The sequence below is a fragment of the Ursus americanus genome, chromosome 26, assembly GCF_024610735.1.
Source record: "Ursus americanus isolate L20-20 chromosome 26, mUrsAme1.1.p, whole genome shotgun sequence".
In the NCBI taxonomy this organism is placed as follows: Eukaryota; Metazoa; Chordata; class Mammalia; order Carnivora; family Ursidae; genus Ursus; species Ursus americanus.
Genome location: NC_142152.1, coordinates 6,049,318 through 6,064,253, shown reverse-complemented (window position 1 = coordinate 6,064,253; position 14,936 = coordinate 6,049,318). Strand labels below are relative to the sequence as shown.

At 42.5% G+C, this 14,936-nt stretch overlaps 1 protein-coding gene across 3 annotated transcripts in view; it reads left to right on the top strand.

Moving 5' to 3' along the window:
- Positions 1-8,667, top strand: part of GNG2 (G protein subunit gamma 2) — a 117,228-nt gene extending 108,561 nt beyond the window's left edge. For all 3 annotated transcript variants that reach the window (XM_087855973.1, XM_045810372.2, XM_045810373.2), the window contains one exon: positions 5,518-8,667. In XM_087855973.1, coding sequence (XP_087712099.1) covers positions 5,518-5,646 — 129 coding nt within the window. In that variant the 3' untranslated portion in view covers positions 5,647-8,667. The remainder of the gene's footprint in view (positions 1-5,517) is intronic.
- Positions 8,668-14,936: the final 6,269 nt, after the last annotated feature.

Here is a 14,936-nt window from a genome sequence, read left to right as displayed (position 1 = left end):
GAAATAGGGACCAGAAAAATAAAAGATCAATGAAACCTAGAGCTGGTTTTTGAAAAGATGAACAAAACTGACAAATCCTTAACTAGGCTAAGAAGAAAAAGAGGGAAGACTCAAATAAAACCAGAAATGAAAGAAGACATTGCTGTTGATACCACAGAAACACAAAGGGTCATAAGAAACTACTATGAAAAAATTATGTGCCAATAAATTGGATAACCTAGAAGAAATGGATAAATTCCTAGAAGCATATCACCTTCCAAGACTAAATCATGAAGAAATAGAAAATCTGAACAGACCAAGAAAGAGTAAAGAGATTGAATCAGTAATCAAAAAGCTCCCAACAAGGAAAAGCCCAAGTCCAGATGGTTTCCCTGGTGAATTCTACCAGACATTTAAAAAAGAATTTATGCTAATCCTTCTCAAAGTCTTCCAAAATCAAAGAGAAGGGAATACTCCCAAACTCATTATAAAAAGGCAGAATTACCCTGTTACTAAAGCCAGATAAGGATACTACAAGTTAAGAAAACTACAGACCAATATCCCTGGTGAAAAGATGCAAAAATTCTTTATAAAATATTAGCAAACCAAATTCAAGAGCACAACGAAAGGGCCATACACCACAGTTAAGTGGAATTTATCCCTGAGATGCAAAGATGGGACAACAGATCAATAAATGTGACACATCACATTAATAGAATGAAAGGTAAAAATCATATAATCATCTCAATAGAGGCAGAAAAAGCATTTAACAAAATACAACATTGTTTTGTAATAAAAACTCAATAAATTGGGCATAGGAGCCTCAACATGGGCAATTGGGCATTGGGCCTCAATAGGATAAAGTCCATATATGACAAGCTCACAGCTAGCATCATCCTCAATGATGAAAGATTGAAAGCTTTTCTTCTAAGATCAGGAATAAGACAAGGGTTCCTGCTTTCACCACTCCTATTGAACATAGTACTGGAAGTCCTAGCCAGAGCAGTCAGGCAAGAAATAGGAATAAAAGGCATCCAAGTCAGAAAGGAAGAAGTGAAACTGTCTCTGTCGGAAGATGATATGATCTTATATATAGAAAATTCTAAAGATCTCACACAAAAAAAACTTAGAAACTAAGCAGTTAAGTAGCAGGATACAAAATCAGCATCAGACATCTATTGTGTTTTTATACAAAAAAATGAAATAGAAAAAGAAAATGTCATTCATAATAGCATCAAAAACAATAAAATACTTAGACATAAATTTACCCAAGAACGTGAAAGGGTTGTACCCTGAAAACTAGGACTTGGATGAAAGAGATTGAAGACACAAATAAATGGAAAGTTAGTCTGTGTTCATAGATCAGAAGAATTAATATTGTTAAAATGTCCATACTACCCAAAACCATCTATAGATTCACTGCAATCCATATCAAAATTCCAATGGCATTTTTCACAGAAATAGAAAAAAAAATCACAAAATTCGCATGGAACCACAAAAGAACCTGAATAACCAAAGCAATCCTGAGAAGCACAAACCTGGAGGCATCACACTTCCTGATTTCAAACTCAGTTACAAAGCTATAGTAATCAGAACAGTATGGCATAAAAAGTAGACACACAGGCCAATGGAACCAAATAAAGAGCCAAGAAATAAACCCTAATATATACCATCAACTAATATTTGACAAAGGAGCCAAGAATACTTAATAGGGAAGAGCTCATCTCTTCAATAAATGATGTTGGGAAAATTGGATAATCACATGCAAAAGAATGAAACTTGATCCACATCTTACACCACCCACAAAAATTAACTCAAAATGGATCAAAGGCTTAAATGTAAGACCTGAAGCTGTAAAACTCCTAGAAGACATAGGGAGTGAGCTCCTTGACATTGGTCTTGACAGTGATTTCTTGAATATGACAGCAAACATACCTGCAACAAAAGCAAAAATGAATAAGGGCTCTACATGAAACTAAAAGGTTCTGCACAGCAAAAGACACAATCAACAAAATGAGAAGGCAGCTTATGGAAAAGGAGAAAATATTTGCAAGCCATATATATGGTAAGGGGTTAACATCCAAAATATATAAAGAACTCATGCAAGGAAAAAAGTCTGATTAAAAAATGGGCTGAGTAACTGAGCCAACATTTTTCCAAAGAAGACATATAAATGGCCAACAGGTATGTGAAAAGATGTTCAACAACACTAATTACAGGAATGCAAATCAAAAGCACAATGAGCTATCTTCTCATACCTGTTAGAATGGCTGTTATCAAAAAACAAGTGACAACAAGTGTTGGTAAAGATGTGGAGAAAAGGGAACCCTATGTTCTCTTGGTGGGAAAGTATGATGGTGCAGCCAGCATGGAAAACACTATGGACGGTCCTCAAAAAGTTAAAAGTAGAACTACCATCTGATCCAGCCATCCCGGTTCTGGATATATAGCCAAGGGATATAAAATCAGAATATCAAAGAGTTATCTGCACCCCCATATTCATTGCAGCATTATTCACAATAGTCAAGATATGGAAACAACATAATTGTTCATCTGTGGATGAATAAAGAAGATGTTTTATGTACATACAATGGAATATTATTCAGCCATGAAAAACGGAAATCTGGCCATTTGTGATACTATGATGGGCCTTGAGAGCGCTACGCTAAGTGAGATAAGGCAGACAGAGAAAGACAAATACTGTATGATATCACTCACTTATGGAATCTAAAAAGTCTGACTCACAGAAACAGTAGAATGGTGGTTGCCAGGGGCTAGATGGTGAGGGAAGAGGTTAGTCAAAGGTTATAAACTTCCAGTTATAAGATGAATTAATTCTGGGGATTGAATGTACAGCATGATGACTATAGTTAACAATACTGTATTATATACTTGCAAGTTGCTAAAAGAGTAGATCTTAAATGTTCTCACCACACACATACAGAAAAAGCTAATTATGTGAGGTATTAATTAACCTACTACAGTTATCATTTCATGATATAGTAGTGTATCAAATCATTGCAATATACACCTTAAAGTCACACACCATCGTATATCAATTATATCTCAATAAAGCTGGAAAAAAGGTTAGTAAAAGATCTTAAATGAAAAAAAAAAAAAGTTGAGACTGACTTTTACACGACTCTACTGTACTGCATTGAACAGTGTCCCCTAAACCTACCTGGAACCTTAAAATGTGATCTTATTTGGAAGCAGGATATTTGTAGATGTAATCAAGTTGAGATGAGGTCATACTGGATTAGGGTAGGCCCTAATCCAGTGATTGGTAGGTAGGAAATTTGGGCATAGACAAGAGAATGTCATGTGAGGACAGAGACACACAGGACAGAAGGCCATGTGAAGATATGGGCAGAGATTGGAGTGATGCATTTATAAGCCAAGGGACACCAGGGATTGCTGGAAATGACCAGGCGCTGGCTAAGAAGCATGGAACAGATTCTCCTTGGGCCTCCAGTGGGAACCAGCCCTGCTGATAGCATGATTTTGAACTTCCAGTCTCTAGCACCAACTGTCAGAGAATAAATTTCTGTTGTTTTAAGTCACCCAGTTTGTGGCAGTTAAGGCAGACCGAAGAAACACACACATACTAATACCTATACCTCTTTATATCAGTCAGGGTAGACTAGGTTTTGTTGCAGTAACAAAAGGTCCTCTCCTCCCATTCTTAGGGGCTTACAACAACAAAGATAGACTTCTTATTCCCACCACATGTCCTTTACAGATCAGCTGCCCCTCGACACCATATCACTTTGGGCAGGGACCCTGGCAGGTGCAGCAGCCTCTATCCAGAATATTGCCTCTGGCCTGTGATGAAAGGAACATAGAGTCCGAAAATTCAAAGACTTATGGGGTTAGAAGATGAAAGCAGTAAGCCATAAAATTGAAAGGGCTTTAAGGGACAAAGCTCTAATCAACTCGCTGTTAGGCAAGGACCAAATCAAGGGTGTGGCCCCTGTGCCTTTTGTTAAAACCTCTGAATCAATTAAGAGGTTCTCAGTAAATTATTTCAGTCGGACAAATTGGCAGAGCAAGAGCATGGCAAACTGCATCGGTTCTTGATGCTTCTGCCACAAAGTGACCCAGATCACTTCTCTTACATCTCATTGGCAGAGCAAGTCTGATGTCATCGTGTGGGTATGTGTAATCCACCTGTGGGGGGGAGGGGGCAGGCAGTGAATATTTTTAACAATGATATCATCCGTCCTACTCTTAGAGGATTGTCCTTTCAGTAGTCACTTTGAAAGACTATCATAGTAGTACAGTGATGTTAAAAGCTCTTCTGGAGTGATCTCCAGAGCAAATCTATTATGTCATGTAAGGAAGTGACTCTAACTTTATGGTTTTTGAGCCCAAATTGACATTCTTCAGGTGGATCGTCCACCTAGCCCCCAGATGTGGTTATAACTGACCTTTAGTTTATTCTCCCAAATGAAGTCCACCCTCAAGTAGTGAAAATTTGCCATTCTGAAGGCTGGTTGTAGGAAGGTATTTCAGACCATTCCCAAGAAGAAGCTACAGAAATGTGAGAAATAACTGCACCCCTGAAATCACTGACCAGCCTCGCAGTGGGACTCCTTAAAAGAGACAGTGCCAGACTGAAGCAATATGTATTTCAGATGCATAATAAATTATAATGATATGTAATATATAAACATATAAAAATAGTACTGAAGTTACATATTTTATATATGTGCATTTTTTGTTTTATATAAAACACACACATGTATGTGTGTGTATATATATATATATCCTGATGTGTTTGTTTAAAAAGGAAATGGGGGCACCTGAGTGGCTCAGTGAAGCCTCTGCCTTAGGCTCAGGTCATGATCTCAGGGTCCTGGGATTGAGCCCCACATTGGGCTCCCTGCTCGGTGGGGAGTCTGCTTCTCCTTCTCCGTCTGCCCTTGCCCTCCCTGCCGCGCACCCTGCTCCTGCGCGCTCACTCTCTCAAATAAATAAATACAATTTTTAAATATATATATACATACATACATAAAAATAAAAAGGAAATCAACATGGCTTCACCCATCCTGTGTGGAAAGCCTACTGTGTGCCAGGCACTAAGCGATTTGCGTGGATTATCTCGTTTAACCCTTGCAGCCAGGGCTGGGACTAGGGTGAGGTAAGGGGCACAAAATTGAGGGAGAACCCCCATTGTCAGGGCTGTACGAATGCAGGGTTGAGCCTCACGTGACCCTAACAGTGAGCACCCCAGTCCGTGTGCGCTGAGAGCCTCGCTCCCCTCGCCCTAGTCCGGACCTGCTGCAGACAGCCCCGTGAGATCGAGCTCACCAACCCCCTTCCTTCCCACGAAGGAAACGGAGGTCCTCGGGAGGTTGGGCGCCCCACCTCCCTTTCCGGCGAGCTAGTGACCCGTGCAGCGCTCGGAGCTGAGCCCAAGTCCCCGGTGGGGGGGAGGGGGGGGCAGCTGGACCCGAAGTCCGCGCTGGCTGCCTGCGCATGCGTCAATGCTTCCGCAAGTGCTTCCTCTTAAGGTCCGGTTGTTTTTGTCCTCAGGTATCCAAGGCGGCCGCAGACTTGATGGCCTACTGCGAGGCGCATGCCAAGGAAGACCCCCTGCTGACCCCCGTCCCGGCTTCAGAAAACCCATTTAGGGAGAAGAAGTTTTTCTGCGCCATCCTTTAAGTCTTCACGAGGAGCCTGAAGAGCCTCAGGGCTCCTGGGACACTGATGTCGAGGTTTAAGCGAAGTGGGCGCCTTTCTAGTCCACAGCATTTAAAGAGAGGGAGGAGAACCATCCTGGAAACTTCAGGCCATGCATGTTTAAAGAACCGGTCCCCTTGATGAGAATGAAAGCCAAACCACATCCGAGTTAAGAGATCTGATATCTGCAGAACTGCCTGGAGCAAGGGAATATGTAAAGATAAAATCCGCCTCATTTCTTTTCTGCTATCCCTCCCCAAACCTTATGTTTCTGCTTCATATTTAAAAAAAAATAATAAAAAAATAAAAACAGACAGCTGTACTGAGCTAAGATATGTATGACCTTCTTGGAATGACTATTGCCTTTAGAATACCCTTCGATAAGCTGAATTGTCCAGTGTAGCTGCGGTTTGGTTTAATGGCATTGATGTTTAGTCTTTGTGCCTTTTTTTTCCTTCTCCCCTGCCTCTCCTTCCACCCCTTCCCATTAGAGTAGTACAGAGAGAAGACTGAACTCCAAGGATGAGCACCCAAATGTTTAGGGAGCTGTTCCCCGTGGTTTGTCCTCATGGTAATAACAAAAAATGCCGGTTGTCTGTGTTCTCTTATCACAATCCCTAACATTTGTACATGATAGCTTTGATTCTGCAAGTAAAAGTAAATCATGTGTTGTGACTGGTGCTTTCATATATTTGTGACAATTTTTGAGTAATACTGCATGAAAATGTCCCTATGTTACATCCATTCAGAAGGTTTGTTGTTTTACTAAAGTTTGGAACAGGAATGAGAGAAAAGAAGCTAGAGAAGAAAAAACTCAGTGTCTTGAAAACTGAGATTACTTCAGAGCCGTAGCCATGCCTAAAATACCTCTGAGTTCACAGCGGCGTAAACGCCTCTTCAACGTATTTTCCAGAATCCAAAGCATTTTGGCTGTATCCAGGATCCAGGGCAGCACAGGAACCACCAAGCAGGAGAGGGAAGGAGGGATTCACCATCAATGGGGAGGCATTTCTGTCATAGAGTAAGAGCCAATTTCATCTTTCCCTGCATCGTGGAAATTCTAGATTGAAAGAACACTTTCTGTTTGTTCAAGAATCAAGAGAAATAAACCAATGGCTCCAGAGAAGACATATTTGCAGAATCCTGGCTGTTCACCTGCCACAGAGAAGAGGTCAGGTGCGCCCCTACCCCCAGCCAGCAACACCAGAAAGCGTTCTGGCTCTCTTTTGCCACTGGGATGGTCTTTGCTTTTCACTCACCAGATTTTTCAGTAGAACCTTTTCTGTTGTTCTCCATCTTGAGTCTCTCAGTCCTTATTTACAACTTCCTTGCAGCTAGAGCTCTCTCTTCCTGAGAGATGATAGTGAAAGTGATTTTTCATTACAGCTCTAGCCTTCATCAGTAATGGAAGGTCCTGGTAACCTGCATCAATTTTTTTCTGTGTCATTCCCAGGCAAAAGAGGACCAGTCTTAGAGCTTGCTGTGTACTTTGAAATTGCAAAAGACTATTTCCAAATTAATTCTATTCTCTTTCTGTTCTCTTCCTTCTGTTTAAAAAAAAAATGAAGAAGGAAAAGAAGATGTAAAAGCTTCGTATGCCAAGGACAGATTTTGAAAGAGTTAGTAAATACTTTCCCTAGCGCCTTTTATGGGCATGATGGTAAAAGAAAGCTCACACCTGGGGTGGGGGCAAGGGAATCCTGAGATATTTGCAAAATGTGTGAATCTAGTTCTATAACCAGATACTTCTGTTCAAACCTTGGGATGTTATTACAATCAGCGAAACGCTAATGAAGATTTAGTAGGAAGACCCTGGCAGAGTATTTATTAAACTAATATGGTATTGTACCATTAGCTTAGTAATACTGTGGAATCAGCTAAAACCATATCACATTTTTAAAATTAAGCCAAAACATGAATTGAATATGTGGTCACATAAAAACAACTCTGAATAAAGCACCTTTTGATGGTGATTAAGGCATCATTGTAAGACCCCAAGGATTTTCATAATCCACACCATTTATTTTTCTTGGATGCTTTATATTTTTATGTAAATCTAGATCTTTGGAGCAATTAAAATGGAATTAAAACTTGAAGGAAGCACTGTATTACGGCTCTGATAATTAAAAGTTAAGGAAGTTCCAAACTTGTGACCTTGTTTACAAAAGAGAAAAAGCAGAAAATACACAATCAATCTGAAATTAAGGAAAATGTTTGGGCTTTTTCATTACTTCATGTCCTGTAGTATGGTATATAATACCAGAGTCTTTATATGAGTTTTTGCTTATCGGTATTTTTACTTGTTGAGGGGGAAAGAAATCTTTTGATGACTTATACCTCTAAAGAGCTTTAATTCTGTTAGAAATTCAACAATCATTTCCACCAGCATAACTTTATCTTAAGGAATAACTAATAGGAAAATTTAACTTAATTATGCAAGGCCCTAATTTCTGTATATAATGTATTGGATAGTAATGAAAATCTGTCATGCAGTTAAACTGTAACAGTAACCTTCATATTAAGAAAAAAAATTGTATCGTCCTTAATATTAACTCTGGTTTCTTTTTTTCTTTCTTTTCCAATTTTAAACCAAGTACTATTTAATTTGAATTAGAGATTGCAAAACAGTGCTTTGATCTGAGGTTAATTTCAATAATAATATTTGAAAGAGATTGCTTACCAAGGAAAAATTAAAAACCATTTCTCCACGTACTCCTATTCACAAATGGGATTTGGGGAAATTAGACAGCATGCTAAGATTTTTGTAGTTGGTTTGTTTTTTTTTTTTTAATATTTGCTTCAAGCTGGCAATGGTGAATTGTTACGTATCAATGTTTTCCCAACCCAAGGATTGTTCACATTTTTCCTATATAAGATCTATGGAGTGTGTCTTTCAGAGAGGAAACACAGGAATGTTAGAGCAGGGAAACCTGAATGTGATGTGCACATTTTCATCCCACACGGACAATGTATTTGTTTTAATAAATGGAATTTTCAAATTCATTTCATATGCAGTCAATTTCATGGCGAGGGCCTGGGGGCCAGCTCACCCATCGATTTCATGGTTAATTTGAGAAAGATGATGACACATAACAGGATGGGTGGGGAAATAGGAATCCATTGATTTTCTTTAGGACTTTGTTAACAGAGGTCCTCTAAGGAAGGACTCGTGAGACTCTTTAAAAGCCGTTCTCCCTGGGTCCCTACATCTTAGAGGCCCATGCGTGGGGACAGACAAAGGTGATGGGGAAGAGCGCAGGGCTCTGGCAGCCTGGACCGTGCGGACACGTGAGCTGCGGTTACACTCTAATGTGCTGTGAGTGTGCCGCACTGGGATTTGTCCCTCACCAAAAAAAAAAAAAAAAGGACACAGAGAATGCTGTTCTCCATAAGTTGTTCACGATTTAAAAGGAGTACTGGAGAAGGCAAAATGCTTAGCATTCTAGATTCAGCAGCTCCTCAGAGATAGTCAACAAAACCTTCCATAGGTCCCTCGAATGATGCCAGGGAGTGATAGACCCTGGTCATAAGGAAATGCTGCCTCTCCCAGGACTCGTGTCAGGAACAGCAGCGCCTCTCAAACTGATAGGGGCCGCTGGGAGTTAGTGCACTCGTCCACTTACATCCCTGCTTCGCAGACAATGGTCCCTGGACCACCTGCATCAGAATCCCAATTAAAAAGGCAGATGATGGGCCCCAACTAATTCAGAATTTCTGGCGGTGGCACTTAAATGCACGCACTCCACTGAGTGCTGGAGCCTGAGGACCACGTACTCACCACAGGTAGCTTTTCACGATGCCTAAGGAATGGCACAAACCAATCATGCATGCTCTTATTCCCACAGCCGCGGGAAGTGCCTGGCTGGGAGTAGACCTAGAACCCGTGGGTGAAAATGTAGACAGATTCTGGACATGAGATGCTGTGAGGAGGCAGCTGGTGAGTTTTAACTCTGCTCCTGCTTTGTTGAGCCCATGTGAAAGGACTGCCTCCAGCCCTGGTTCTTTAATAAAGCTGGTCACATTTTAGCATTCACAATGACGTGGGAATTGGAGCTGGGTCAGCTCCAATCCACAAATTGCAAATAATTTGCCAAGGGAAATCCCTTTCCCTTCGGTTCTGCCCCAAATCTACATTTTCTTCTATTTAGAACCAGGAGACTCAGGCAGAATTTATTTTTAATGAAAAGGGTCATGGGCTCCCGGGCCTTTCCTCTGTAAGAACTCCTACTGTTTCTCCATGTCCTGGGGGTGGGGAAGCACCTCCATCCTAAAGTGACAGAAAGACAGTACCTGGTGACTTCATACCGTACCCACGCAAGGGCCCATTTAGCATGAGCTAGAGAATCCAAAGTAGGCCCCAGGGTTCCCCTATGACCTTGGGCAAGTCCTTTAACTTCTCCACACTATAAAATGGGGACAAGAATACCTGCTTCATTTGCTTCACCAAGTTGCCAAAACCAAACGAAAGAGAGAAGGTACGGAGGCATCACGAAGGAAGAGGTGACAAAGAAGCATTAGACACTGCTTGTACAACTTTGGAAGAGAGGAAAATTCTTAGTAGTTCCTTCCCACCGCTTCACTCACCTCCTTTCCTCTCAACCTCCATATCCCTCTGGTTTGGACCTTCGGTACCTCACATCTGAATTCCTGCCACATCTGCTGGTGTGGCCACTCTGACTCATCTCCTCCCACTCTGAGCATCCCACTTACCCCGGGTATTCATTAATCAGGACTCCTTTGGTTGCAAGTGAAACTGGCTAATAACTGATGAGCTCAGAAATAGGGCCCACTTCAGGCTCAGCGGGATCCAGGTGCTGAGATGATGTCATCAGATGTCTTGCATTGTCCTTTCGGTCCTTCTTGCCCCGGCACTGGTTTAAGTCTCAGACAGACTCTCCCCTGCAGCATCAGTATAGTGTCAGCAGTTCCAGGCTTGCTTTCACCAGTTTAGCAATCACAGAAGAAAGGTAATAACAGCTCCAGCACAAGTCCTGACCGTATCCCTGCAACACTTCCTAAGACTCTCATTGGCTGGATCTGGTTTGAGATCTCACCCACCCCTGAACCCGGGGTGGAGGTGGGGTCGCTGTACCATAGGGGGAGAACAGTGAGTCTAGGGAGATTGAAGCGCTAGGGCTAGAGGAAGAGAGAAGGAAGGTTAAAAGCAAAAACAACTGAAGCCAACCCCCCATCTTGTCAGATTCCTGGAGGGCACCCTCCAGTTCCAGAACGCTCAAGACACCCAGGGTGCACGGCGTCGCGGTGCTCTTACCAACCCAGGAGATCCACACTCGGGCCGGGGTGGCAAGCTCCAACCTACTACTTCCACCTTGTTTCTAAACTTTCTTGTAGTTCATCCTGTCTCCCATAAATATAATATTTTCAATCCTACCTTCATGTCTTGGTTTATGACGTTACTCCCCTGGAATGCCATTACTCAATTCCTTGAGTAAATACATCTTGCTCATTTTTCAAACCTCATCTGAACTCCATATTGTCAGTGAATGACTTAAGGAAATACTTGTCTCTTTCCTCTCAACTCCTATTGCCCTTGTCATCAGCCTCAAATAATTGAGTATTTGACTGTGTCTGTGGCCTGTGCTGGGTAGACACTGCATCCCTGCCTTCACGGACTTGGCAGCTTAGTGGGGGAAGGAGACCAGGAAATAGTCAATTACCCATCGGAATGAACAGTGGTAGAACACAGGAAGCTGGGGGGAGGAGGGCAGAGGAGGTGATGCTGGAATCTGTGGTTTATTCCATGAAAATCTTGGCTTTCTGGGTAAACCCTAATTTCCTTGGGAGTAGAAAACAGCAGTACCGCCCTTGGGAACGTTAATGATCATTGCCGAGTCCTGTGGGTTCCGCACGGCGCACGTGCGTGCACAGAGAAATGGGACAAGGCGGAGGCACAACTTGCAAATGCTCGTCTTGCGAACTTGCCAAAGGCAGCTCCGAAGACGGCTCCCTGCCTGCTGCACGACGGTCAGCAGTTGGCTCTGCGCACAGAACAACGATCTAAACTGCACTGCGCTTGTGGCCTCTCTTCCCCCAACCGGTGCCAGCTCGCGTTGCCGGGACTTCACTCCCTTCAGTCCCCAGCTCCTCGGCCCCAGTGACACCACCACCCTCCAAACCAGAAGCGAGATCCAGTGGGCACCTGCGTGCCTGGGGGCCAGAATAATTACACCGCTGGGCACATTGCCTTCATTTTAGCCCCAGGGGCAGGGTCTTTTCCACGATGCACTGGGAGCACGATCCTTAAGTGCCCTCGACTGTGTCTACATGTGGCTATTTAAACTGAGACCGAAATTAACGAGAATGGAATAAAAGTAAAAATTCAGTGCCTCGGCCACACTAGCCTAGCCATATTTCAGTCATCCAAGACCCACAAGCAGCTAGTGGAATAGCAGAGGTCTAGAACATTTCCATCGTTGCAGGAAGTCCTATGAGACAGCGCTGCTCCAAAGCAATGGTTAGCAGCCCTTTTTCCACCCCATCCAACTGACAGGATGTGCCCTATCTTCGAGCCCGAATTTTGGCAAAACACATACACAAAAAAGGAGAAAATAAGAGTACTGTGATAATCACAACAATGGGCCATAGGTCATGGCAAATCATACAGGCTGTGGTATGGAGGAGGTAAGCTGTGGATTATGTATCGTTCCTGGAGTCCCCTAAGCCATCAAATTACCCCCGCGTCTCTCATTCAAGAGTGCAATGATCGCGGTCATGATGATGACCGCCATAGTAGCGGCGGTAACGATCAAACGAACACTTACTAGCCACTTAACCGTGTGCCAGGCACAATGCTCAACATTTTAAGACACCGTTGCATTTCATGCTCACAGTGACTCTATGACACGGATGTCATCTATCTCCGGTAGCAGATATCTTATGTGCCTCGCGTCACATCTGGTGATCCACTTTGATTTCAGCCATAGTTGTGGTGGAGATTCATTCTTCCCCAGAGAAATTCATTTCCCCCAGGGGCAATCCTCAAACAATGAGGGATGAAATTAATGTCTCAGGCACCCACCCTTCAGAGGATAATTCTGGGATACATTTCATATGGTTTCTCAGAGGGTCTCTGACAGGATTGAGCCTTAATTGTCCAGAATAGTAACCAGCCCAGGAACACACCCTATTGATTTTTTTCCTTCTAATCTGTCTCATTTATTTTCTTCCTACGTTTCTGCTTTCTGAGGTCACCCTCACCATCATTAAACTATGTTCACCCAAGGTCTAGATCCAGGCTCTGCTTCAGGGGATACTCGAACTCATTCCCCTCCATTTTACAGCTGAGAAATTTGAGATCTGGAAAGGTTGGCATTTCCGCCAAGTTCCCATTGCTGTGAAGTGGAGATCAAGGATAAGAACCTAGCATGAGAGACTATGGACTCTGAGAAACAAACTGAGGGCTTCAGAGGGGAGGGGGTGGGGGAATGGGATAGGCCGGTGATGGGTAGTAAGGAGGGCACGTATTGCGTGGAGCACTGGGTGTTATACACAACTAATGAATCATCGAGCCTTACATCGGAAACCGGGGATGTACTGTATGGTGACTAACATAATATAATAAAAAAACATTAAAAAAAAAAAGAACCTATATCTGTCTCGATTCCAAAAATTTAACCCTTAATTACTATCCTGTCATGGAAATTGGAATGCAAGTACTTGAGAAGTAGGCTATTAGAAAGTTCTGGATCTGTTCTCATTTGTAGAACAAGTAGATTGTAGACCAAACGTCTGGATCGCTTTTCTGAAAGGAAGAAATCAGGGAACTCTTTCTTGTCGATATTTAACCTTTTCTTCACTGTGGTCACTTGGTGCCTAGAAAGTGGTCACTTGCACAAGAAATCTTTCCTGGTATCGAGGAGCCAGTGCAGGGGAAAAACCACAAAGGAGGAGTCTGACAGGGAAGGTCCAAAGTGTTTTGTTTTTCTTTTTCAGGACTTTCAGGAGGGGAAAATCCCTTCCCTTTCCAACTGCTCTTCTGACAACTGCTTCCCTGTAATCTCAGAGCCCAGTGAACCCTCCAGGCATCAGAAGCAGGGTCTGGGTGGCAGTGGGGGCTTCCAGGGCTTCCAGAAGCCCTGATTTGAGAAGGGATCGGGAAGAATCTCAGAACAGAGACCGTTGCAAATGCAGTTTCTAGAATTCACCCAGAGCTTCTTGGGAAGAGATAAGAATGGTGAGCTTCTTGGAAAGAGGTAAGAATGGTGCGCATTCCCTCTCCCCTCCACTCCCCTCCCCACCGCCACCCCATTTCCTGTCCCTACTCCAGGAATATGCACTATCCCACCAGAGCTGGTCACACAGGATCCCAGCACAGAGCAACAGATGCTCCTGCATTTGCAGAAGTACGCACAGGAGAAAAATCTTACCGTTCCAGACTGCTTGCAAAAGCAAACTGTCACTTTAAGAAAGGGGTTGGCGTGATGCACTGGGACATCCATCCCTTCATCAAAAAAATCACTACTTCCACCTGTGGGACATCTTAGTTTACAACAGCAGGTCTCAAAGAATATTCCAGAACTCCTGAGGATCCTGAGATCCTTTCTGAGAGTCTGATAGCTCAAAATTATAATGCTATGATATTATTTGCCTTTTCTATTCTCATTCTCTCATAAGTGTACAATGGAGCTTCTAGAGCCTACGTAATCTTGACATCACAGCCGACTGAATGCAAATGCACAGATGAGAATCCAGCACTTGTGTTAAGCCAAGCAATAAAAGGATTTGCAAAAATGTAAAACAATGCCATTTGTCTCACTGTATTTTTTGTTTTAGAACAGTTATATTTCATAAAAATGTTATTTATGTTAACATGCAATGTGTTTGCTACTTCAATGAATTAGTAAGTGCATATTTTTAAAGAATTTCTGTTTTAATTTCCAATGTGATAAATGGCAATAGATATAACCCGCATAAGACAAAGCCTTGATAATTTAAGGGTATTCTTAGAAATTTTAAAAGTGGAAAGGGGTCCTTCGACCATAAAGTTTGAAAACTGCCATTTTATGAACGGTTTTCTCCTCCAACTCCTTATTTTGCAGATGAGGAAATGTGTCCTTCAGTGTTACAGCTATTTAGTGTCCTAGTCCTGACTAGAACATAAAAGCAGATGACCCACAAGGGCTAGACAGAAATGTGAGGTTGTCCCCTAGGATGCTGTTCAAATGTTTTCTAAGAAGACATTCCTGAATTCAGTTTCACAATTCAATGGTGTGTTAGGAGACAACTTTCCACAAAATAGTTGAAAACCATGA